At 42.3% G+C, this 27,010-nt stretch overlaps 2 protein-coding genes and 1 long non-coding RNA gene across 7 annotated transcripts; 2 read left to right on the top strand and 1 right to left on the bottom strand.

The window, feature by feature from the left end:
* The first annotated feature begins 155 nt into the window (after nucleotides 1-155).
* On the top strand, nucleotides 156-18,966 carry LOC140540910 (SLAIN motif-containing protein-like). Of its 2 annotated transcripts, none has more exons than XM_072663374.1 (9): nucleotides 156-313; nucleotides 1,656-2,284; nucleotides 6,875-7,014; nucleotides 8,295-8,438; nucleotides 10,199-10,339; nucleotides 11,128-11,439; nucleotides 15,099-15,239; nucleotides 16,037-16,334; nucleotides 18,153-18,966. In XM_072663374.1, exons 2-9 carry the CDS (start codon nucleotides 1,665-1,667, stop codon nucleotides 18,220-18,222), a joined length of 1,866 nt encoding a protein of 621 aa, XP_072519475.1. In that variant the 5' UTR covers nucleotides 156-313; nucleotides 1,656-1,664; the 3' UTR covers nucleotides 18,223-18,966. The 2 variants fall into 2 exon arrangements, with proteins under 2 accessions (XP_072519475.1, XP_072519476.1); XM_072663375.1 differs by having other exon boundaries at nucleotides 18,156-18,966.
* LOC140540912 (uncharacterized) lies at nucleotides 15,866-20,523 on the bottom strand. Its single transcript, XR_011977895.1, has 2 exons — nucleotides 19,313-20,523; nucleotides 15,866-16,729 (listed from the first exon to the last, which is right to left on the bottom strand). It is a non-coding gene; the product is annotated as an uncharacterized lncRNA (long non-coding RNA).
* Nucleotides 19,792-26,572, top strand: znf711 (zinc finger protein 711). Of its 4 annotated transcripts, none has more exons than XM_072663370.1 (9): nucleotides 19,792-19,956; nucleotides 21,789-21,873; nucleotides 22,030-22,130; nucleotides 22,387-22,884; nucleotides 23,145-23,300; nucleotides 23,486-23,644; nucleotides 23,889-24,026; nucleotides 24,194-24,337; nucleotides 24,434-26,572. In XM_072663370.1, the coding sequence occupies exons 3-9, from the start codon at nucleotides 22,052-22,054 to the stop codon at nucleotides 25,609-25,611; spliced, it is 2,352 nt and encodes a 783-aa protein (XP_072519471.1). In that variant the 5' UTR covers nucleotides 19,792-19,956; nucleotides 21,789-21,873; nucleotides 22,030-22,051; the 3' UTR covers nucleotides 25,612-26,572. The 4 variants fall into 4 exon arrangements, with proteins under 4 accessions (XP_072519471.1, XP_072519474.1, XP_072519472.1 ...); XM_072663373.1 differs by having other exon boundaries at nucleotides 23,486-23,623; XM_072663371.1 differs by having other exon boundaries at nucleotides 21,792-21,873.
* Nucleotides 26,573-27,010: the final 438 nt, after the last annotated feature.

The following is a 27,010-nucleotide window of genomic DNA, read 5'->3' on the forward strand; positions in this document are numbered from 1 at the left end:
CCAACACAGGGCAAGTTCCTTGAAGTATCCAGCAGGCGGGGCTACGACTCCTGGCAAAGCCACCGGGCGACTGCAGTGGGCGGGAGCTCGAGTCTGATTGGCTCAACTGATGTCCGTCAAACTCTGCTCGATAACAAACTGGCTTGTTAGTGAGACGGGGGGGAAAAGCTAACTAGCCGACCAGCTGAAGGTTGCTACCCAGATTCTTGCATAGCAACGGGAGGTTGGCTGTTTTAACTGGAAACGTAGCTATTTATTTTTAAATGTCGGAGCTAGAGGGTCGTTGACTGAAGAACTGGGCGAAATTGGCTAGGTAAGGTGTTTGGCTGTAGCATTAGGTGTCTTATGCAGCTAACGAGCTAATTGTAAAAGCCATTGGACAACGCGGGTCACTTCTCCAGCACTGTCTGTTACATTAGCTAGCCTGGTTTTGTTTTGCTGCTTTCTAGCTAGCTATAGTTCTGACTTGGCGAGGAAATATTCATTCTTGTATAATAATAATAATAATAATTGTATAATGCTCTTAATAAAAATGGACTGTGGCATAGGGTATAATGTACATGAATTTTTCGTGTATTGCAGCGCTGCAACAAACATGTAGCTAGCGCTAGCTAAGGCTTATTTATAAACCGACCGCTAGCTAGCACTGTATTAAAAAAGACTTCAGCTCATCTGTGCCGGTGTACGCAGCTAATGGTAGCTAACTTTAAAAACGTAGCCGCACTCGTATTTAGTTAACGTTAAAATAATCTGCTCAGTAAAAAAGAGATTAACCCACGAAGGCGAGGTTGCCGCGACCGGCTTTTAGAAATGGAGCGTAATTTACGTTGCATTACGTTAATTATTCTGTATTCTCAGACGTGCGCGCAGACACGTGTTACGATGCCCAGTGTTTTTAATACAAAAAGGCGCCGCTGATCATCTGCAGAAACTGGTTGAAGCACCGCTCTTTTCACACAGTACACTTAGTAGATTATCTTCGCTGCTTTAACATTAGCTAGGTTTGTTAGACGATGGCTAGCTGGCATGCTGTCCAGAAGTTTGGTGATCAAAAGCTCTGGAAACGGAAATAGTAGCTAGCTAGACAGCAGCGTTAACCTATACGGAGAACGACACTGTTTAGTTTGCCTTTGCTAATATTCAGGATTTGCCTAGTAAGCAGGTTCATAGCTATTCTAACCCCAAAATGAATCCCTGAAGTTGGGGTCTTTTGAATTTCCCGGTCCACAGTGCAGCGGTTACATTGCATTTGTTTGATTGTACACTTGTATAATGTAGCTCTAGCTAAGTGCTCCACCATTATGGGTGGAACGGAAAATCTCTATCTGGCCTAAAACTGAGATAAAACATTACATTTCATTCTGTACCCTAAATCCATATCTAAGGTCGTGGCATTAACGGTCCAAGGTGACCATTATGGTTCCTGTCTTGCCCTAGACAGACCTCTACAAGGTGTCTGTCTGAGTCTGATGACTGCAGGATCTGTTTACCCTTTTATATTGCATTCAGTAAATTAGACGTGATGTCCAAAAAAGGTGGACTTTGCTTTTTCAGAGACTTTTTGACCCTGCCGTTCTTATGTGTACATGTAGTAATTGTGTGATCTGATCTTCACAAGGAATTGTGCCAAACTGTACACCCTCTTACGTCCATAGAACAGGAGAATGGTGGTTCCGGACAGCGGGAATGCGGTCCAGCAAGCAGACAATGGCAGTAGCAGTGGGCTTATGGCGAGCGCAGAACCAGGATTCGAGGCAGAGCAGGACATGGCTGGGGTGGAACTAGAGGAGGTGCGCAAGCTGCAGGAACTCGTGCGCCGGCTTGAGGTCCAGAACCAAAGCTTGCGTAACAGAGGAAGCAAACATCATCTCAGGGGCACCAACAGCAACCACCCAGCAGGCAGCAACATTAATGAAAGGACACTGTGTGAAGGGGTCACAAACTCTTCTGTCAGACCCGAGGATGGTGGCAGCCTCACAGGCAGAGACTTTGAGCTGTCCCCGCCTCCGCACAGCAGTAGCAGTGAAGATATGTCTCCACTACCCGAAGCAGTAAGGCTGGAAGGTGAAGAGGAGGAGCAAGGGCAGCGTGCAGCATTCTTGAGTCTTCCATGTGGCGCAGGGCCAGAGCAATCGCAAGAACACTCTCAGGCTAGTCCTTCTCCTGATAGCTATGATTCAGAGACGCTTGGTGGGAGCGATCCAGGCATGGACCAGTCCGCTCTGGACGAGGTTGACGTGCTTGACTTGGAGGACTGTGTTGAGACTGAAGACGAAGACAGCTGGTATGTATTTGTGTTTTAAATTTGCTATTTGATAAGCTGCACAAAATGAGCAGAGTTATATTATTGCAGTTTTTTTAACATGTGCTTTGCTGTCCCCTGCATGTGTTAGAGCTACACAATATATTGTTAAATGTCATCACCATTTTAACTCTTGCCATATTAAAATAGTCAGCGTTCTGAATTAGGTTGGTGAAATGGCATAAAAATAGATTTTAAAGTTTCATGATACACCATTACACTATTCATAAACATCTTAAGTTGTTATGAACAGAAAGAATCATTGTTTAAAAAAAAAAAGTAATAATCTATAAAAACTCTTAATATACATTTTACACTCCTCCAAAACTGAGTAATCAGGACTAATTATCTTCTCCCTGTATTAAAATTTGTAGCTGGTCAGTGTTCTGGAAGTACTATGAAAAGTTGAATGAAATGCTCGGAAATGCATGTTGTGGCTCATTGTGATGTTTTTTGTCACAATATCAATGCATATCGTTTTATTGTCTGGGCCTACGTTTAAAAATGTTGACAAACATGGCTTCCTAGCATGTGATTATACTAAGGAATATCACATGTTTCAGTTCTGCGAGTGGCTTTTCACATCTAGGTATTTTATCAATGAACAAAGGACAGAGTTTTGCAACTTCACCACTGAGACGCATGTGCAACCAGGTGGCAGAAACAGAAAGCGCTAAATGACAAAAGGTTATTGTGCAGTACACCAACCACATAGATGATGGATGGAAAATGTCAAATATGGGGTTCACATCCCTTTGCCAAAAACTGAACAAAGAAAAATAAATAAATAAAAAGTCAACTGACCCTACTCTGAAATTGTACTTGAGTCAACAAGAAACAAGCAGTGACTAAAGTGACGATCGCCTTTGCCAAGTATATACCCTGTAAACCCCATGTAAACGGGAAACCCATCTATTGAAAATGCTCCTGCTAGCTAGCTTTTAGCAATATTCACCATTGTATATTTAATACTACATAAGATGAGTTAATCATCTCTTCATATATATGCATGGACCTGCAGTAAAACCATCCTTTTTTAACATTAGGTTTATTTTCAGATGTTTGCTTTCAGAATTTGATGGTCTTTAATTACGTCCATTCTTCCCTCTACCAGCAAAATGTTCCCTGTGCCTTACAGTTCTATTTTACATAGATCTAAAGGACGTCCAAAATACATCAGGGTTGTTTGGATGTTCCTTTGAAAACATCTGAGGGTGAATTTTGTGGTAAGGATGCAGGATAGGTTTACTCCTGATGACTCTTCCACAGAGGTCATATTAGGGCAGGTGTCTCTGCCTAGTAGAACAGTGCACCCCTACACCAGTGTCTGGTACATCTTCCTGAAGGTCTTTTGCATCATATGAGCAGGTCTTTTAATTATTTTATGGCCTTTCAGTCCTTAATTTGATCTTTACTGATCAGACTCAACTTGATTGTTTCTGTTACCGGTCATTTCTTAATTACATTGCAAACTGACTGTCTTCTTTCCTGCCACTTTTGAATGCGACCGAATATGTTGCTTATAGCTGTTTGCCTTCAGTCAGCTTTTGAATTATTTTTGCTGATGAGCACTGCAGTGAAGAAATCAGAACATATAGAGTGGGGCTAGACTACATCGAGTTCTCATAAGCTGTCGGACCAAAGCTTGTGCTGAATTGGCTTTTTTCCTCTTCCGACTTTGTACTTGAACACAGTGTGTGTGTGTTTGGGGAAAGTATGATCATTGGCTGAGCTGTAATCCATGTTGCGGTTAACATAAAGAGTGTGTGGCAGTGGTCTGATTGCATGCCTCGCTGACCATTCGCTCTAAAAGAGGGAGCCTCGCTCTGTTTGCACGGCATGCCCAGGCAACGTCATTCTCTTAAGGCGTTGCTCTGTGTGACTGCCCAGCTGTGTCAGTGTGGGTGTGTGGCGAGGACCCTTCATGGCTGAGTTGACTTCACAGTGAGTAATCAGGCTGTGTGGTACTTCTTAGTGTTTTAAGGTAAAGGTGCACGTATTTGTCACTGTACAGCGAAATGCGTCCTCCGCATTTAACCCATCTGTGGTAGTGAACACACACACAAGTGAACTAGGGGCAGTGAGTGCACACACACACCCAGAGCGGTGGGCAGCCAACTCCAGCACCCGGGGAGCAGAGTGGGTAAAGGGCCTTGCTCAAGGGCCCAACAGTGGTAGCTTGCCGAGCCAGGGAATCGAACCCACAGCCCTGTTATCGATAGCCAGGCGCTCTAAACGCTGAACCGGCACTGCCTTGTTGCCGAGCGAACGCGCTACAACTGCGCCACCATGGCAGCACCGTGTTATTGTTGTGTTGTGTCTTCAATATCACTTTTTCAGTATGAATGGGGGGGAAAAAACCTTACATTTTCTTTCCTGATAGTGGTTGTTTTACTTTAGGGTATCAGCTGATACCAAGCACCAATCCATACTCTTAACTTTTATTTAATGCATGCTTGATTACCAAAAATGCATGATTTCCATCAGTAACGGAATGCAGCTTATCCATGTAATCCAGCTTTTGCATTTGGTTCTTAGTTGCCTAATATGTCCCTGGCTGCAGTGGCCCCATAGTTTAAGCTGGTTTGGGTGTTTTTTCCTTGCGTACAGGCCTAATTTGGATACAGGTAGCATATTGTCTTTCTGACGGCCAGTTAGCAGCTTATCCAAAGCTGGTCTGCCAAAGCAGCAATCGCTTGTTCTCCGTTTTGCATTAGTAGTCTGGCCATATGCAGTGCATGAGGTTAACATGACCACAACATTGTGTAATCTGTTTAAGGGCCTGGTGTAATCTGCTTTGGGCTGGCTGATTAAACTGCTTTGGCTAGACCTGGGCCACATGTGATACAGTGTGGGGTGTGGTGTTTATTTATTCTTCCACCAGAGGAATGGTGACCAAACTGAGAAGCAGTATGTGGGAGAACAGTACATTTGCAATGTCAAATAACAACATGCCTTGTTTGTGGTGGTATTTTGCATACTGGCAGTTCTCCTTCTGATTCCTGACTAAAGGCTAATGGAGACTGCCCCAAGAGTGGCAACACCATTGACCTACCTTTCAAACTAGATCTGTGACCTCAATGCTACAGTCTATATTATTGTTCCTCCCAGTGGGAGTCTAGTGCCTTTGTATGTCTCCAAAAGGGAGGAGGAACCCACCAGAGTAGCTCTTTGTCAGTACACACAGCATTCACCCACAGCCACAGCTTTTGAAGCATTTAATGAACTTGGCTCTCAGAACAGAGATGCAAATACGCACAAGCCACTTATTGATTCGCTCTGTATTTACATCAGAGAGACACTATGTATAAGGACCGCTTTCTGAGCTTTAGGATTAGTCATCTTCTGCTGAAGGGCATAATTCTTCAGCATGAGTGTTTAGGGGCTGGGTGGTGAGCCTAATGCATAGTGATAGCTAAGCAAATTCACAGCTCTTTAGAGGACTGTTTGGTAGGGTTAGGAAATGCAAGCTACCGGCATTTTGAGACTGATACCAAATGTTTCACTGCTAGATACCAAACAATACTAGAGCAAAAAAGCTATAAATCAGCAGTATGCTTCAACAGTTTACTGAGAAACATATTCTGAGGTTAATGTTCAATGTGCAGACCATCATAAAAAAAAAAATTCGCATCAGCAGCCAACTGAACAGTTTTTTTTGAGGCCCCCCGGCCCTCTTGTTTTGTGCACCCAAATATAGGTGGAGCTTTCCAACCTGTCAAAACAGACCAAATTAAAGACTTTCAATTGGTCCACACCAAACAAGGTTGCTGCGAAGCCACCTGTAGTCTAGGCTTAACCTTAATATGGGTCTGGGAAATTGGCTTCAAATGTTCATTGGATTTAATTGAACTCTTTTAGCTGATTCAAATAAAGAAGAGAGGATGAAATTGCAGCATTTGATATAAATAAAATTATAATATTAATACAATGATGTTTGCAGTATGAAATTCGATTCAATGTCCAATAGATATCAAGATATTAAATAAAAATACTTTGAGCTCTGCAGATCCATCAGAAAGTATTGGCTTATCTGCTGCTCTAAATAAGTGTGTGTATATGTAAAGACATTATGTGCATTGGGAACACTCCTTTAGGAATGACTTTTTCATTGTTCTGGTTCTGGCAGAATTTGCCTTGGGGACAAGGCTGTGACTGAGGTGTTTTTGTACTCAGAATATCCATATCTTGTGACAACACCAGTTTTCACTTTTATACCTCTCACTCCTACTGTGCAAGGTGCCAATCCCCAGAGGAAATGAATCGGAGTCTGTAACCGCAGCGCTAGCTCATTTTCCCACCAGTGGAAAATGCTGGGTTGTTGGTATGGCAACATTAGTAGTCTGTGTGTAAAGGCTGGTATCCTGGGCTGGCTGTTGGTTAACATGAGCATTCTTTCTCCACAAGTGAAAGCAAACTGGTTTTGGTCTTGATAAAAATAATTAAGGTGTGTTCTCATGCTCCGCCACCTTGTCACTCATGCATATCCTACAGCTCATAGTCAATTTTTAATGCTCTGTTGTGCCTAGACAAACTGGCTCAAACTAGTTCTGTTCCTGTCGTTGTCCGCAGGTTGTATGTGTCCCCAAAGAAGCAGGTGCTGGTGGCTCCAGGCCCGGAGTCTCCACTCAAATGGTGCAGGAAGGTGCTGGATCACCCAAGTCCAGAGACTGAGGTGGCCTGCAGGACACTCATCAGCCGTCTGGACCAAAGTATGTTATGTTGATAACAAAAGAAAGTTTGAACCCCAACTTGGTCGTCCATCATTACAAATCAAAAGAATGTTACTCATGTTTGGTCTGCAGTCTGTACTCAAAAAGGTAGGCATAGCATGAAGGTCCCAAGAAAGGGACAACTTGATGCAAGTGGTGTAGCCAAGCCACTATTCTCATCATATTGCATAGATTACTACACTTTGTGTGTTGTTATAGTATCACATGGCTTGTCCTACATTCTGGCACTGCCTGCGGAGCAGTGTACTTTAATGTTCAGCGACATTGTGTGTGCATCTGTGCGTTTATCCCAGATACACCTCAACCCAGCAGCTGAGCCCGTCCCAACAGTATTGCGCTAACACAGCACACAGAGGTGTGTGTGTGTATGTGTTCTTTCAGCCTTATTTGATCAGTGATGATCACATGCACCTGTTTACATACTCAAAGTTAATTGCATGATGAAACATTTGGTTAAAATTAGAGCTGCACTCCTATATATTTCTGTAGGCCAAACTGGCATAAACAAAACGATGGAAAAAAACAGTTGCCTAGATTTTTTTTTAATATTTTATTTTTATTTTTATGTATTTCTTTATTTTTAATAACATGAAACTAAATCCGAATGTAGAGGACAGGTGCAGCACAGATCTGCCAAAATATTCATATATTGACTGCGCTTATGTAAGCAACCAGAGGTCAAAGATGGGCTTAGATGATCCAGTCCTGATTTAAGTCTTAAAAAAGGAATGATATATCACAATTACAGAATCTTTATGCAAACACGTCTGTTAAGAAGGCAGTGGAGCAATAATGGACTCTGCACTGCAACAGCAGTCGCTGGTTTTACTCCTGGAGATCATCCTTCCTGGAGATAATATAATAATAATTGATAATCTAGTACATCAGAGGGCATTGATTAAATGATCTAGAGCATGTACTAGAACTTCCAGTCACCCAATTCACTGTGTCTGTAATTGTGTATCAACTGATCTTAAGAACAGTCAATCATGCATGTATATTAATTTATTATGATAAATAAGCGGAAATTTAGGATCTGTCCTAAAGCAACATATATCTTTATAACATATGTTTCTTTTTTTTTCTTTTTTTCTTTTTTTTTTTTTTTAAAGACTGCACTTTGAGAATATTAGCTTATGCTTTGAATTCTAAGATGTGTCGGTTTTAATGTAATGGAAATCAGTGCCTAGAGGATTTGGCATATAATGCTAATTCAAATACTTATTTTTATGCTAATCTTCCTGTTTTCTGTCTCATAGCCTCAAGGTGGAGGAACATGTACTGCAGCCCGTCTCAGAGCTCGGCAGGCTCATCAGCTGAGGCTGGTTCCTCGGGCGCCCCGCTGCTTTCTCCTGGGTACCACAAATCAACTAACAAATCCCTACTAACCTGTGGCAGCTCAGGTATGGCATGATGTTAACGCAAAGCTTCACTGGCTTCTATTTGACCTTGCATTGTACACACCGCCTCCCTCACTGTAAACATATCAGTACAAACTCATAAGTGCACACTTGCACACCAGACATTCGTGTGCTCTACAGTAACCTTGTGGGTGTCTGCCACAGCTACGCATTGTTTGTGAGGTGTTTGATTATTTAATCTTTAAGATGCTTGTGTGCAATTTGTGTGTCTCAACGTATGTGTACTTAATTTGTGTGTACTTAATGACTAATAAGATCAGGTGTCATGCATGGGGGGGTGTGGCAAATGTTTCTGCTGTCAACAAAATGAGCCACAGACCAACAAAAGTCCCTGACTAACATGATTACGAAGCAAATGCCATCCTGAACCATTCTGTTGGTGGTAACATTGTGTGATGGTGGTAACATTGTGTGAATTAGTACTAGGTGTGGGAATTGGAAATCAGTAAATTGGAGGAAAAACCTTCAGTGATCTTTTCTGTACAATAAATACATTTTGGCGAGCACTCTAAGTGGTACAGGTGGAGGTTTGTTAACGCTGCTGTTTGTGAATGTGACGTAATAAGTAACAGAGAAAGGATGATCTCCAACTCATCCCAAAAGTATAGACCCAAGTCCTGACCTCACTAACGCGCTTGTCGCTAAATGCCATCAAATACTTATAGCAATGCCTTTAGAATCTAGTGGAAATATGTCCTTGGGATTTTGTGCAAGCTAAGGGTTTGCTATTCAACCTGAAATTCTGTTTTCCCCAAGTATTAGTACATCATATCTAATCAGTGGTGGTTATTAATGTAACTACAATGGGTTATTTTGTGGTCCTGTAAGTACACCTAAAGTAAATGTTCAGATGCGCCTTGCAGTTTTACTGCTGGGTACAATATACTGGAGTTGTGATTCACACAGATATGGCAGTGGTGGACACTGCAGGCCAAGTTATGCGAGTTCATAGAGTAATGTTTACTTGTCTTTAGATTTTTTTCAATGAACACTAGCTAAGCCTTGCAGGGACTGCAAACCTGGGGCATTCTTTATGAAACATTTTTTTCAAAGGTTTTGTGTGTCTAGAGTTTATTTGTAATGAGCGTAATATAAAAGCACAAATTCAACATTCTGTGTGAGATTATACAAGCTTTTATTTTACTTCTGCAAGAAACAAAAATGTCAGAGCAGCCAAAATCATCCCATTATTAAAAGAAGCCTACATGAGTATATCTTTTTCTCAGTGTAAATGCGTTATACAAAAGTATGATAAAGATACAAGTGTGATCTAGATCTGTCTAGTTCCATGAATGGTTTTGGTGCAAACTATGCTTGCATCGTCATTACAGTTCATTAATGACAGTTCATTACAATATTTCAATTTAACCCTTTAATCAATTATAAATGTAAAATTATTCATTTAAAGTTTGCAGCAAATTATTGTATAATAATAATAATAATAATAATTGCAATCATTACGATAATTATAATTGCCCTTGATATCAGCTGAAATTTAAACACGGCAAACATTTAACACTGTGGTTTCTGCAACTGTGACAAATGACATTGGTGATTCTCATACTTTGCGTTATGGAGGACAAAAACACTAGATTTCTACTTTCATTTCTGATCACACCCTATTGCTCTGTCTAGTCTGTTTTTCCTAGCTTCATATGGTGGTGGCTGGTGTGGATGCCCATTTAGAGGTGAATTTGAGTGTAATTACAGGCCTGCTGTTCTTGTATGTTTTGTGATTGTAGGTTACATGGGCATGCAGTCTGCACTGAGCTCCCAGTCCTCCATTGACAGTGAGCTGAGCACATCAGATGACTCCATCTCCATGGGCTACAAACTGCAGGACTTGACCGACGTGCAGATAATGGCCCGGTTGCAAGAAGAGAGTGAGTGTGGACATCTCTTTTAGTTCAGGAAACTCCAGAACTTCTTGTTGCCATTTCCGTTACATGGCAAATGCAGTTTGTGTGGTTATACAAAGGTTTAGAAGCAGTCCCTAGATGAGCAACACTGTGCTTGCAAAGTTGTTGTGTAGTTCAAGTTATTATTTTAGTGACCTTTAAGTTATGTTAACGTAAAGCATATTGTCACACACAAAGCTTCTGTGTCTGTTTTTGACGTATATTACATTTGACCTGACTTAAATCTGTTAGTTGTTTTTGTTTATGTTGTCATACAGTTTATGTACTAAAGTTTCACACACAATAGACCAATAGAAATGTTCCAAACTGACTTGGAGTAAAATCTTTTTACTTCAGTTGATAATTGACTTCAGTTGAAAGTCAATAGGGTGTTTTGGGGTTTTTTCTTTCCCCTTCTCCTGTTAAGTTGCCATTTTGGGAATGCAAGGTTTTTGCGTTATATATTCATTAGATTTTTAGTGTCAAGTATGATTACTGAAGAATTGCTCACCGTACAGGTGATTTTATTTGCTTATTTACTTTTCATAACTCAGTTTAAGGCTTGAGTAGTCATTTTTAAGAATTTTAATTGGTGAGGTGATCTCTTTCATTATTCGGTAGCTATACTGGCGTCTAAGCTTCAGGTACAGATTGTGTCTTGGCTGTTTATCAGTGTTGGAGTAAGGGTTGGAATTGCGCATGTGTTTGTGTGTCCTATGGCCTTATATAGAGGAGTATGCTTGTGTGAGCATGTTGTTCATTTTCATGCCTAGGTTTGAGGCAGGACTACGCTTCCAGCTCTGCATCAGCCTCCCGTCGGAGTTCCACGGCCTCCCTGCAGTCCCTGAGACGGGGCACCCACAGCGATCAGGAGTTTGACTCCTACAGCCTAGAGGACGGCGAGGACGAGTGCTCATCTCTGCCCCAGCGCCTCCATCGCTACTCCCCTTCACCTCGCGCCTCGCCCCGCTGCCTGTCCCCCAGCACGCTTGCAGAATACAGTCGCCTGGCTGCACCTCGCACTCGCACACCCAGGCGCTGCCAAGGGCCCGGGGCAGAACTCTTCAAGTTCGCCAAGAGTGAGGGTAGGACATGATGTCATGTTCATATACAGCATGACCACAGAGTAGCCTTCGCTTGATGTTGCTACCATTTTAACATTTGTGTAACATTTTGCTGATGTTTTGCTTAATTATTAATAGATCAGTAGGAGGCTCATAGCCCCATGGCAGTAGATTGGCTAAAGTTATCTAACCTTAGCATCACTTATTTGTGCTTTGTGTGGTTAAGTGCTGTTTCTTTTTGGTTTGGTTGCTTTCCACACATTTGATTATAACCGTAGTAACTTCCTGGTTGTTTTGTAGTTTGCATAGACAGTGCGATGAATGATACAGACATGAGCATTAGCCAAAAAGCCATTTAGATGAAAAGAATAGAAGGCATAGCATTTTAATAAAGGTTTAACAGAGAACAATCCATACTATTACACAGAGAAAAGCCTTTATGAATAATATGTCTTTAGATGAGGAGTCTAGAAAGAACTTTGTTTGCAGAGCCCTGAGGCAGTGAGGCAGGGCTTTACACAGCTGAGAGGCTGCTGATTTTTATTTATTTATCTATTTATTTATTTATTATTATTATTATTATTATTCAAAACACACTATATGCATTTTAGTCCTGGAAAGACAGAACATGTGGTTTGTGTTGGACTAACGATTCACATCTGAGATTCTAGAGTTTAAGACATTCTTAAGCTAATCAGGTGCGTTTCTGTGAATACACTGAAAAGTAATAAGAATAATTTAGTAATTCTACATGAAACATGAAGCAGGAGTCCAGAGAATGTAATATTGGAGTGAAGTGATAATACTTTCGTCCCCTCATCAGTATCTTGGCTGCACAATTTTAAATATCCTGAAGCTTCTGGACATGCTTGGCTGAGACTCCAATAAGAAGTGCATTACAACTACCCTTCCTCTCTAGAGAGGCTGCCCAGGTGCTCATTCAGTCTCTTGTCACTTCAAGACTTGACTACTGTAACTCTCTTCTGGCTGGTCTCCCTTTGCGCACCATCAGGCCCCTGCAACTTATCCAAAATGCAGCGACACGGGTCGTCTTCAACGTTCCTAGATTCAGCCATTTCACTCTTCACTGGCTTCATGTAGCTGCTTCCCGCGTCAGATTCAAAACTCTGATGCTGGCCTACAAAGCCAAGAACGGACCAGCCCCTCCGTACTTGATGGCAATGGTCAAAAGCCGATCCGCACCGAGAGCCCTTCAAGCTTCAAGTACAGCTCTGCTTGACCCGCCATCCCTCAAGATCCACGGAAGACAAGCGTCCAGGCTTTTTTTTTTTTCTATCCTGGCACCATAGTGGTGGAACAAACTTCCCCTGGGTGTCCGAACGGCAGAGTCGCTCACTGTCTTCAAACGCAGACTGAAGGCCCTCCTCTTCAGAGAGTCTTTGGGCGAATATTAGAGTATTATGGTCACCTAATTGACTTGTGTTTAATAGTGTCAAAACTTCAGGTCTCGTTGAATTTTTGTCTATTCAAACTAGCTGAGGTTTTTCTTGGGTAAATAGCAAAGCACTTTTGTAAGTCGCTGTGGATGAGAGCGTCTGCTAAATGCTAAACTGTTAAATGTAAATGTAATCCTTCAGTCTGGATAATACTAAGGCATGGTCAAGCCCCTCCGCATCAGCCGTGTTAACGTAGGGCAGAGTTTAAAATGTATTAATTTATTGATTGATTGGCAATGGTCTTAAGTTTTACACATCCTTGATGCAAGCCTCAAAGTTCAGATAAGAGTCAAACCTCACACATAAACTGGAAACTGCTAGAAATAGGATGGCCTGGCCAGTAATGGTTAGATAAGATAAGGAACATTTTAGACTTTATGTGGAGTTCCTGTCAAAAGGGCCTGAGATTAATCTATGTTTAGCTCCAGGACATTGAATTAACATGCTAAGTTTAGACATTCAGTTCCAGATCAACATAAAAGACCTTTTTTTCCCAATTCAGTTGAACCTTTATATAAAATCAGAATGCATTGAGGGTTTTAGACTTTACATATACAATGTAGCCAAGGCGCTATACAAACATAAATAAATGCCATGTGTACTGATGGTACATTAAAGGGCAAGTATATAAATTGTAAAAAGACTGGGTCCAAGGACAGAATGTTAAATGCACAGAACTATCAGTTTTGATAGTTATAGCGATGTAGAATATCCACACATCTGTGGCACCTACATTTTTGTTCTTTGTTTTGGTTTGTGGGCTGTTGCATGTCTGGTATGCTTGAGATGCAGGGGTGAGCCACAGACCTAAGGTTCTTTGCTGTGGTTTAAGGTACAGCTTTGGTGTGTACTAGTTGCGTACCGAATTTGTGGTGTGTAGTATAGATGTCAAAATTGACTCAAAAATCTACAATGGACACTTGTAACCGGATGGTTTTTGAGTATGGTTTTGATGGACACCATTGTCCCACGGTGCATTTTGAACATTTTAAACCGTGGCGCACGATGATGCAAGTGCAGCGGTAAAGGCTACATGAGGAACACCTATGTTGGCATTGCAAAGATTCTTCACTTCCTCTTAGTACGAAATGGATTAGTAGGTTACTTTTTTGTGCACTAACTTTCCAAACTTACACCAAGTCTATACCTCATAGTATTGGTGTATAGTACGCACTTGGGACACCGACCCCTTTTTTGTGCCACTTCATGTTCACCAACAGTGTTTGAGGAAGTTTGGTCTTTATAGGTCTTTCCAAAACAAGTCAAAAAGTTTTAGGACGCATCATAAATCATAGAGTGAAATTGTACTACATTGACTTCACTTATTAGAGTGATTTTGGAAATAACTGACTACAGAAATGTTAATTACTCAATAAGCTAATAAGCACCATGCTAATTGAAATTCTGCAAGGAAAAAAGGTTAGGAAAATTTTGAATGCTGACATGTACTGTGTTGAGTTAACTGTGATCTTTTTCAGCTCACCAAATAGTCTTTGTCTTTGATGGAAAATAACTACTGTTTACTATGCATACACTTTCACTGAGTCACTTATCAGTAACGTATGACTTTTCAGGGATTCATTGTTTGGTAAAAATCAATTGGTGTAATCTGCATGCATTTTTAAGTGGCAGTATTTGTCATTCTAGCTTTGAGCAGTGGTGCTTGTAGAAAGTTATACAAGCTTATTTGTTCTGAGGGCTTTTGCAGATGTAGTTATAGTGCTGCATTGGATATGCTCACAGTATATAGACTAATCTACAAACTAAAAACTTCAAATCATGAGCTGAAACAGGTGGCAAAAAGAAGACCATACATTTTGTTTCATTCAGATTTAGTTGTGTGTCATTTGGCCCCATTTTAAGACTTGTTTTCTGTGTAAATTACGCTTTAAAATATATTTATCATATTTCCATTCTGCAGCTCACGGCACTCTAAACACAAAACAAAAATGTCTCCACACGCATATGTAGTGAACTGCATTAGGAATCCATGAATGCACACTAACCCATTTTGATTCATTGTCTTGGTCACTAACATCTTCTGTCTGTGAAACGAACAGCTACATCCGCTGTTACTGCTTTTCAGCTCTGGAAGCAGAAGGATGGATCAAATGGAACAGGCTGTGCATGTAGTGTTTTTCCTTTTGGACCATAAATGAGTAGTGACCTTACCAGAGTGTGTGTATGTGTATAAAAAGCAGACTTTGTGTGTGTGGATTTCAGAGGAGTTAAGGCACAGCATGCCTAACTTGGCCCCGCGCACCAGCCTTCGCTCCTTGGAGGCAGTCAGAAACAGCCGCAGCATGGAGGCTAACCTGCAGAGTTCAGGCAACCGCATGTCCCGTCTGCCCCAGTCCCCCACAGGTCGGTACCCCTGCACCCCGCTGCCTTACCCTCACCTGCTCTCACCCTTAGTCTTGCAGGTTAGGTGGATTACTCAGTACCCTCACCTCACTCCCTTGGAAACATCTGCACCCATGGTTTTAGCACCAGTGAGGACCGGTGAATTCCTGTCTTTGCAGCAAACTTCTCCGTGCTGGTGTAGCTCACGATTAGACTAGTGGGGGGAAGAAAAAACTTGGAGTAGGACTTTTTATAGACCTGTTATCCTGGAAAATAGGATGATGTCCTAGAATGAATTCTACTTCTGTTACCCCAAGTATCCACTCACTGGTCCCACCTTCCTCCTGTGAACCACACTCTGCTGTACAGCTTGTCTCTGAATAGGCTGACTCTGAAATCATGCTGACCTTGCAGTACGTTGCAGGAGTGTGGATTGTACTAAAGTGTGTGTGGTAAAGCTGAGGATGTGGTTACAGGCGATGCAGTGCCCTCTCGTGGTTCATTTTGAAACTGAATTGTGTTGAATGTAATTATCTTTCCATGCAGTCGTTTATAAACTGTTTTAATTGATGAATTGTTTAATTGGTCCATACTGTCTTGTTAAAACATTGTGTAATGGTCTTTAAGAATTAAAGCCCTAGTCAGCATTTTTAAATAAACTTTTATTATCCACAGACCAGTGAAGCACAGTGTACATCATGATTATTCTCTTTAGGTTTTAAAAAAGGACAAATGAAAAAACTGACTGGGGCTTTAAAACATTGCTGTTCACCTACAGTCATCCTTCTAAAACTGTTAGTAACTGCTTGCTCTCATAGGGGTATCCTCTAGCCGAATGAGAGGCAACGGCCAGTCACCCCTCTCATTACGGGCTCCTATGAAAGCTCTCAGCCCTGTGGGCTCCATGGCTGCAGCGCGACAGTCTGCAAAAGGGCTCCCTGGGGCTCAGGGAGGTAATGCGACAGGGTTGCGGAGAGTACAGTCACCAGGGCCTTCTAATGGAGGGGCTTACTCAGCATGCAGGACTGCTTCCATGGGACCTAAGCAAACTCCAGGCAGAGGAATGGCGCCTGGAACACCTTCCTCCAGAGGCAGGCTTGCCCAGACACCCAGGAGGTAACTAATTCTCACATGCACACTAGGAATGTACTTTTCAAGTTTTTATTTCCCAGAACTGATTCTGGTGACTGAATTGTGCTGATATCAGTACTCTGCTTTTAGAAACAAGCAAGTGTCTTAACAAAGCACAGTAACCTGGGAGAAGAAGCTCTCGCAAGTTTTTGTAGCCAACTTGTTGTTCAGTTTGTCAGCTCCGCTCAGCATCATCCACCAGTGGAAAGGAGCCACTGTCGACAAGATATTGTTTGGGTAGTAAACCCTTCATCAGTTGTCAATTTCTGACCACTTGACCTTTGGTTGACTGATCTGTCTCAACTCGGCAGTGACATTAGGAGGTCCCACGTGTCCTGAATAATCTGGAAATGTAGAGGCTTATTTTTCCACTGCAACTCCTGGAAAATAGAAGAGAACATTACAAAAATTCATGTTTACAGTATTACCCGTTTTTGCATGCCTTTGCTGTTTGTGACATCCTTTTTAAGGCCCTGTCAACACGCATCTAACCACATGAAAACAGCGTTTTTGGCCACAGGGTAGCTGTTGTGTGGACAGGAATAACTAAGCTTTATGAAATCACTGGCATCACAACACATGCACGTTTCTGGCTGAATCTCAAATAACCTCCTTACTCCCTATATAATGAACTATAGGCAGATAGCACTAGATTTAGCTGCCTAACTTGCAGCTTCTTTTTTTTCTATATATGTGTAGTTTAACCAGTGCCTGTGTGTAACCCCAATCCATACTGTGAGGCTTGTAATATGTTCATTGTACAGTATGTATGTTGACATGGAAAATGTTTTCCTAAACACAACCCTGTTATACTACTGCAGCAATGCTGCTGTGCTTGACACACTCCTATCAGAATAACGTGTCGCCATCATGCCAGTGTCACTGCAGTGCTAAGAATAGCATGACTGGTCAAGAACACATTTCTTCAGGACAAAACCTTTGAATCCTACATTTGCTGTTTTCACAAACTCTCTGTCCAGAGAATCAGCATTTCACAGAGTACCACAGTTTTTCTCTCTCTCTCTCTCACACACACACACACACACACACACACACACACACACACACACACACACACACACACACACACACAGTGTACAATCAGAGATTTTCCATTTCAGATGCATTCTCACTACAGGAAATGTTTTGTGTGGTTTCGGCAAGGAGTGGTGCCTGTGGTATGGCATGACCACTGAACCACTGAATTTTCGGACATTACTCAGACTTAGTACTAGGGGGCGTGCAGGATAAGTCCGGTACAAACTATGCGCACATTTGCGTTCACACATGGAGCTCCTCGGGATAATGTCAGAAACGTTTTAGGTTACCGTGCATATCTGAAAAGAGCTGTGATGGCAGCATAAGCCTTTCATGACAGTTGGCATAAACTACATGGACATTTTTAATGAGTACATGGACATTTTTTAATCAGTTGTGATGTTTTATGTTATGATTATCTGACTGTAGATGGAATAAGCTTGTACAGAGAAACTATAAGGGTTGATATTGGGTCTCTTGAAAGTCTCATGTAGGTGTCCTGCAGCCTTTTGAACACTGCACTTCAAGTTACTGAATTGTATAACCTCTGTGATTATGAAACTGTGCTAAATAAGGAAAGTTCATGTCCAACAGACCATTTAATAAGGTTGGCATCCATACTAACCCAGTCTATCCTAGCGATTCATCACTGATTTTAAATGCGCAATCTGAACCCCCATTCGTTTTTGCTATTTCTCCCGTCAAACATAGCAGGACGACTTAATGATAAATGTTATCAATTCCTTATTTTCCATCTTTTGACAGCAGGTCTCTGGGAATGACAAAGACGTGTGGCCCGATGGCAGACGATTCCTGGAAGGATGGCTGTTACTGAGGCTTCTACCATCTCCCCTTCTCTCTATACTAGGAAATCCCACTGACTCTGAAAACATGGCCGGGCAGAGGACACACTAAAGAACCAGAAAGGACACTTGCACACTATGTCCAGAAAGTTTTACCCCAGCATGAATCCTCTTACCCCACTGCCACACTAGCCGGAGGAAAGCTGATGCAAAAACTGCAAGATAACACAATTTGCTTCAACCAGACTGTAAAATAATAAGTTGTGAATTTATTTTTCTTTTTAAATCATCAATCTGAATTATTTTTATGACTGGAAACGCTGCTGGAAGAAATTAGGCATTTTAGTATATGTTGTCTTGTAATAATAACACAAGGAACATGTTACATTGTTTGTTTTAACTACTAGGTCTGGAATCAAATTCCTAGACTCCTTATTTCAAATAACTTGAAGTGAATGCTGTGTTTTTGTTCTTCCAGTAAGGAATAATTTAAACTTTACGGGGGGTGAACTTTCTAATTCACTTGGTGAGGGAAGTGTTGTACTCTGCCAAGAAGGATAATGGACTTGCTTTTTTTGAGGCACAACAATGCAATACACAAGATATCCTCTTCTTGGAAGAGGGAGGAAAAATGTTTGTAATAAAATTGAAGCCGTGTCTGTGCCAAGGTACTGCTGTAACAGTTGTTCCCTCTTAGTTAAAACATGTATGTGAACTTGATTCTGTGCTATTTTCACTACTCCCTGATGAGTATGTTGGAATAAAGATTTTTGAATGCCTGTAATATGATGGGGTAACTATGCAAAACACGCTAGAGATCACCTGAGTGTAAAACGTCAAAGGGCATGCCTCAGGAAATTGGGACCTCTAACTGTAATGGACTTCCAACAATTAACATTAAGGCCAGTTTGCTCATTGGAAGATTGACCAGATTGACCATAGCTGGAAATGACACAAGAGCAAGGCACGTTTGGGAAAAGATACAGTACGGATATAACAAATTCCATATTTAGAGTGTCCCAACAATTCACTTATGCTATTAAGTTGCACATTGAGTGGCTTGTAGCTGAACACAAACACCAGTGAGATGAAACTTCATTAAAAAAAATACCATTCATTTACCTTTAAGACAGTGTTCAACTTGGTTCTCAGGAACCCTCTGATTTCTGTTCCCACAAAGCACACAAAATGTGCACCATTTAGGACTCATGAAGACTGTTTTTAGAGGCATTACATTTACACGTTTAACTGTTTTATTCACCATTCATCAATTTCTGGTCTACATAATCAATGATTAAAATTCCTTCCAAATTGTATGAACTTGTACAGTATTTAATAATATGTTCCAGCATGCACCCAAAATGCTGCACAAGGAACTGTTATTTGTTTAATTATTTTAAAACCCCAGGGAGCAAAATCACAACTGTGTCAGCATCTCCTGATCTAGTCCTGTAGTCTAGTCCACACAGATGCAGTTCAGACTGCTGTGTGCATGAAGCGACTCCAGCAGCTTGCGCCTATGATTCTCTATGATGTGACGTAAATGGACAGGGCTCAGGCCGCGCGCATTGTCTCCCCCCTCCCCCCTCCGCTGTGAGCGCGCAGCCTGATTGGCCGAGCCAGGCCTGGAAAAAAACATTGCTCGGGGATTCAGAGAATGTACAGGCCGCAGCGGCGCAACCGTAGCAAAATAAAGCAAAACCGTGCAGCACATCGTCGCTAGCGCCGGAGTCCCGTCGAACACGCCCAAGGGAGTCTGCAGCCAGGTAAAAAAAACGTCTCCATCAATATCAGAATGGCATGAAAACTCGAGCCGCGGGCCCGCACGGCCTGCGCGGGCCTCGCCGAGCCTGGCGGGACGAAGCTCAGGGAGGAAAACGGGGGGGCTGGCCTACAGCTCGGAGAGCTCGAAACGAGCCGCCAACATGGCTCGCAAACGAGAAACGGGAGACTAAGAGGACTATGCGCGGGGAAACTTGCAGTGGAAATGCGTTGTGTGGAGTTTTAAGCCGACCGTTGAGCCGAGGAGCCGCCTTTCTTCTGCTTGGCTAACGCCGCTGATGCTAACTAGCGTTAACTAAGATGGCGGAACACAAGATGTCGGACACGGTCCGCTCCGCAGCTGCTTGGAAAACGGACAGCCTTCTCCTTCACTAACACTCGGGGCTCCTGGCTCGGCGTGTGATTTTAGCATCGCTGGTGACTTGGTTGTGGAAAAAGAAGAAAAAAACCCCAAAACCAATAATGTTAATATTTCGTTAACGCAACGGACCCGCTCGCGTCATAACGAGCTACGGCTTCGCGTTCAGCGCGCGCGCGCGCGCACGCGATGGCCATGATTCCAGCGATGTCCGACTCACGAACGAATCGTTCATTAGAACCGGCTCTTTTTTCAGTAAAACCGGCCGAGCCGAATCACAGTTGAATCGCCCTTTTTCTAACTAGCTATCTCTAGCGTCTGCCAAGTGCTTGTGCCCGTGTATTAGGATGAAGATTTCTAATCGGTTATGAGCGTCCTGTAGTTTTCTAGTGTATCATATGTTAAATACTTTACACGTTGTACTGTTTTCAGAACCACACCTCTTTGTGGACTGTGACGGATTTAGCTAGCTAGCTAACTTGCTGTTTTTGTTGTGTTTGGGTTTTATGCAGCGGTGGCTTACTCGCTCAACCTATTCGCGTTGTGTCTGCAGGAGAGGATAGATGAAGTTGACTTGGCTTGTGAATCAACAAGACGTTGAAGCTGATGCTCGATTTATTGAAATGAAGCCTCCAACGAATCGGTTCGTTCAACTGAATCGAGCCTTCTATGATTTGCGCAGCAAAGGGCTGTCTGTGGGAAGATACCGGCGCTGTCAGAGGAGGGGGAGAAAGGAGGGGCGAGATAAATAAACACACTAGCTGGTTTTCATTGATAATGACAGAAGGATTACATATCGCACAGCATTTATTTGACGCCTGAGATTTAGCTATAGCTACGTGATGCGAAATCGCCAGAAATGTGTTTTGGCGAGTTGGCAAACGTCCTGTCTTTATTATGGGAGGCGGAGACATTACGTCATTTTGGAAATTCCCTCCACAGCGTTTGAAACGGCTCTGTGGCGAGGAGTAAACACACTGCCTGACTGTTTGTATGTTTTATGTGATCTTAATTTCCACACACTCCACAGTTTTTTATTTTATTCCAGAGTATACCTTGTTTTCGTACAACGACAGTAGTAAAGACCACTGGTTCGCTTCTGATTAGATGCCTTGACTGCTGCTGCTACCTAAAACCTTCACAACCAAACACTTACATTCAGTTAAATACACACTGCTACCCTCAGGACTTCATAGATTTCAGCATTGTGTGCATAATGTATATGATGTCAAAACTGTATTCTTGTTGTTCGGTTGTTGTGCTATCTGGAGGATGGGTTTCTCTCAAGGTTTCTTCCTCTCGGTGTGTGTCACCCCTTGGTTTGCTCAAAAGAGAGCTTGTACCCGATCTCTGTAGAGCTGCTATATGAAAAGCACTATAGAAATAAATTTGTTAAATTTAGTTCATTTTAATTAAATGAATGCAATTTATTATAATTTGTCCTGCTCTCTCTTTCAGAAGATTTCCTCCCAGATGACACGAGTACAGTGTTGCTTAGTGTTTGACACTTGTACAAGAATTAAAACGGGCATCAAATGTGAAGGTATGTTGGCAGCTTATAAAAAGTGAAATACCTTTTACAGTCTTTTTAAAAATCATTTAATATAAATAATTAATCTTATATTACCAATCACAATGAAGTGAGAAATAATGTTTATGTATTGTGATGTTTTGCTCTTCTTTATCTTGGTGAATTTAGTGCCGTGAAAAGTCCATAAATAATGGATCAAGGAGGAGGGGTCTTGGAGCTTCACTCCCAGGACTTGAAAATGCCCCATACAATGATAATGCAAGACTTTGGTAAGGGAAGGCAGTGGAAAAATGTTTGCATTTTTTATGGCATATGATCAGATCAGAGTGTCAAACAACTGATGTTATGCTAATTATTTCTAATATTTTAGGGTAATGTTATTAACATGCAACCATAAAACCTTTGCAAAATGCATGATACGCTGCAGGTTTTAGGCAATCGTCTCCTTATATTTAGGCATATATATATATATATATATATATATATATATATAATCAAACGTTTTCTTCTTTTTGTTTTCCACAGTTGCGGGGATGGGCGGCATGGCACACATAGATGGTGAGCACATTGTGGTGTCTGTCCCTGAGGCGGTTTTGGTATCAGATGTGGTGACCGATGAGGGCATCCTGCTGGAGCACGGCCTGGAGGCTGAGGTGGTGGAAGGCCCCGACATCGGCCATGAAGACGTTATCACCACAGAGGGCGTAATCATGTCTGAGTCCATTCTGGGGTCCGAGGTAGCCATGGAGGAGGCTCTGGATGCAGAACACCACGTCCTCACCGCTGACCTGATTGAGGAGACTGTACCTGACCAGGTTTTTGTGGCCGACCTTATGTCCGGACATGAGGGCAGTCCTCTGGACCACGAGCTTGTGTCAGAGGAGGTGATGGTCACAGACACGGAGGCCGTCATACAGGCTCACGAGACCATGCCTTCCAGTGTTACCCTTAAGAACGATGAAGATGATGACGATGATGATGAAGATGGCAAGAGCACCTCAGAAGACTACCTCATGATCTCATGTTAGTGATTGCTAACCTTACACAGTGATGCCCGTCCATGCACCTGTGGATCTACTAATTTGCAAAGTTTGTCCAAGGTCTAATATTAAGGGACCTTACGTTAATTCAGTTGTTAAATTAGGGTGGGTGCTAATCTCCAACAACATCAAAATAATTCTCCTGGGGCAAAAGTATATATGACTGTTATGTTAAGCACATTGGCAGATGCATCTGGTTGTACAGTCAAATATTTATATACATATTTGTCCCCGTTTCTGCAGTGGATGATGTTGGGGAAAAGTTGGATATTGGTGACACACCTTTAAAGATCAGTGCAGATGTGGTTCAGGATGATGATGGATCCAAGGAGGATGAATTTGGCTCTGAGGTCATCAAAGTGTACATCTTTAAAGCAGAAGATGAAGATGTCGAAATAGGTGACTTTATTCAAATATTGGACATATCTGTAAGTGCACTGATGCTTTTTTTGGTGCTGTACTCAGTGGTCCACACACACACACACACACACACACACACACACACACATTTTAAACTACAAGGTGCTCTGAGTTTGCTTTGGAAATGTTTTTTTAATGGGTGTCATTTCTGATGTTTTTTGTAGGTGGAACAGAGGTGGTTGCCGAGAGTGATTTTCCCAATGGGCACGCAGTTTTGGAGCCAGCAAGCACGGGTCGAATGCCCAGAGAGAAGATGGTCTACATGGCAGTGAAGGACACCAGCCAAGGAGATGAGGACATCAGTGAGTTTAAGCGACAGCAGGGTAATGATGTAACCATAGAGCACTACTTAGAAAAACATAACCAATCATGTTTTTACACTGGTTCAGCATGCAGTGTTCTGTGATCTGGTTGGAGCGATCTTTCCGTTTCAGCAGCCTCATTGAACACAAGTGCATTTTAGGGTTGACTGAAACTGATCTATTGCTATTGTATTCAGCATCACTGTTAAATTAAAGCAGTTACATAGCAGTAAGTTTATACTTTATCACATGGTTCTGTCCATAGATATTGACGAGATGACTGACCAGGTGTATATGGAAGTAATTGTTGGGGAAGATGAAGCTCCTGTCATTCAGGAAGCACAGTTGGAGGACACACCATGTAATAAGAACTTTGTTCCTGTGGCATGGGCTGCTGCTTATGGTTTGTCATTTTTCCACTGATAGCATGCAGGCATTTGATTGGTACCATAAAATGATTCATGTTTGTTTCTGCAACAATTAAAAATGTAAAGATAAACACTTAAAAATCATTCCCTCACTTTTAATGCTCAGTGGAAGTGTTCTAACTGCTGTTCTTTTAATGGGTAGGTAACAATCTGGAGACTCGGTTGGAGAGTAAGAATGGTGCAGCCACTCCCTACCTGCAGATCACCGACAACATCAGTACAAGCCGAGCTCTCAAACAAAAAATCAAAAAGAAGAGGAAGGGAGAGACACGTCAGTGTCAGACTGGTACGGTTATTGAAGAAACTGTAGCTGTGGAAACGTATTTTTTTTTAAATTTATTTTAAATTTCTAAACATATAAAGAAATGTTTCTCTGTTTCAGCTGTAATTATCGGCCCAGATGGCCAGCCACTGACAGTCTACCCATGCCACATTTGTGGAAAGAAGTTCAAGTCACGGGGATTTCTAAAGCGTCACATGAAGAACCACCCGGACCACATGTTCAAGAAGAAGTACCAGTGCACAGACTGTGACTTCACCACCAACAAGAAAGTTAGTTTCCACAACCACCTGGAGAGCCACAAGCTCATCATCAAGAATGAGAAGATCCCTGAGTACACGGAGTACACGCGGCACTACCGTGAGGCTAGTCCCCTCAGCCCCAACAAGCTTATCCTGCGCGACAAGGAGCCCAAACTTCACAAGTGCAAATACTGTGAGTACGAGACAGCTGAGCAGGGTCTGCTCAATCGGCACTTGTTGGCTGTGCACAGCAAGAACTTTGCCCATGTGTGTGTGGAGTGTGCAAAGGGCTTCCGCCACCCGTCCGAGCTCAAGAAGCACATGAGGACGCACACAGGTGAGAAGCCCTACCACTGCCAGCACTGCGACTTCCGCTGCGCTGACCAGTCAAACCTAAAGACTCACATAAAGAGCAAACACGGCACCGACTTGCCGTTTAAGTGCGGCCACTGCCCGCAGGCTTTCGCAGACGACAAGGAACTGCAGAGGCACATGGACATCTTCCAGGGCCACAAGACTCACCAGTGCCCACACTGCGACCACAAAAGCACCAACTCCAGCGACCTGAAGCGGCACATCATCTCTGTGCACACCAAGGACTTCCCGCACAAGTGCGACGTGTGCGAGAAAGGCTTTCACAGGCCTTCGGAACTCAAGAAACACTCTGAGAGTCACAAGGGAAACAAGGTGCACCAGTGCCGGCACTGTGACTTTAAAATCTCGGACCCTTTTACGCTGAGCCGGCACATCCTTTCTGTTCACACCAAGGACCTGCCCTTTAAGTGCAAACGCTGCAAGCGTGGCTTCAGGCATCAGACCGAACTCAAGAAACACATGAAAACGCACAGTGGCCGCAAAGTCTACCAGTGCCAGTACTGTGAGTATAACACGGCGGACGCTTCGGGTTTCAAACGCCACGTCATATCTATTCACACTAAGGACTATCCGCACAGATGCGACTACTGCAAGAAGGGTTTCAGACGGCCCTCAGAAAAGAACCAGCACATAATGCGGCATCACAAAGAGACACTGATGTAACACTTAACTTCACCCCCTTTACCACCCCAAACAAATACACACTGAAACACACACCCACACAGCTCCACCTCATAACCAGAGCCCAAATTACACTGCAGAACATGAGGATGGAATAGGACCGCATAGCCTGCTAATATCAACTACATTACAACTGTTATTTACTCTTTTGTAAAGCATCTTCAAATAACCCATCAGAAGTAAAGCAAAGCAGGATTTGGTGTAAGTGAAATTATGACCAGAGTCACAGTTGTCATTTTATCATTGTCCAAGAATTTCTGCAAGGGTAAACTCTGATCAGCCGGGGTTTCTATTTTTGTATTATGCTCAGATGCTTATGAGTAAATAATGTCCTTAATGTTAATTGGCTAGGTGGTGTTTAAAATGTGCTCTAATTTGAAACAAAAGTCTAGTATGACACCTTAACAAGCCTCCCTGTAATCATTTTGATATGGGCAGTGTTGTAAGTCATTTTACCAACTGATGTGCCCGACTTTTACCCTAACATTTATTTTTAAAGATAATTTCAATCATGCTATCAGTTTCAGCAGGTCATCTGTGCTATTTAAGTGATATCCGTTAGCATCTTTACACGTGTGTTGCACATTTGTAAACATGCATATTTTTGTGCAAGAGGTTCGTCCTTGTTTCATGTTCACTTGGAGGTAGTCTCAAACACCAACCAGTAAATTTCCATTTCCCAGAGATTTCTATGCTGATGTATGCTGGGCTCTCAAACTTGGTCAACAATTAAACTCACTGTAGTTGGAAAGAAAATCAAACATTTTAGTTGTTACCTTTTGTGAATGCCACTACAAGACTTATTGTATATGTATAATCACGTGTAACGCGTAACTGGCAAACATGCACATATGGCCAACTCTTTCGACTTGCAGTCATGCCTTACCTGTATTGTATTTTTCTTGCACTGAATTCAGTAAATCAAACGTGATTATTTTTTTTACACATGTCTCAGTTGTGTGGTTCAGGTCTGCTTAGTGATGGGTGAAAAGTTAGCAAGCCTCTTTGTTTTTGGTTTCTTTTCCTCTTGAAGACATGATGACAATCCTGACATAAGCCCACTTCTGCAGTTCTGTTATCAGTGATGGTGTGGTGGCGAATGGCCAAATTGTCTTATTTCCTTGGCATATAGAAATATTCTATTACAATTCAATTTCACACCAACGTTGCCTGCCAGTTCCCAGTTCCAGTCCAGCAGACTCCATATGCTGCACTTTTGTCACAATTTGACACATCTCTCACACCTCAGTAGGTAAATATGAAGCTGTTTTTGAGCTGGGCCACACATCTTAGACCGAAACTCCTGAATTTGCATTACGATCCAATGTATCCAATGTGTCACTTACAGTTTTTGATGCTTGTAGCCCCTTTAATTAAATTG

The sequence above is a fragment of the Salminus brasiliensis genome, chromosome 19 (assembly GCF_030463535.1).
Source record: "Salminus brasiliensis chromosome 19, fSalBra1.hap2, whole genome shotgun sequence".
In the NCBI taxonomy this organism is placed as follows: Eukaryota; Metazoa; Chordata; class Actinopteri; order Characiformes; family Bryconidae; genus Salminus; species Salminus brasiliensis.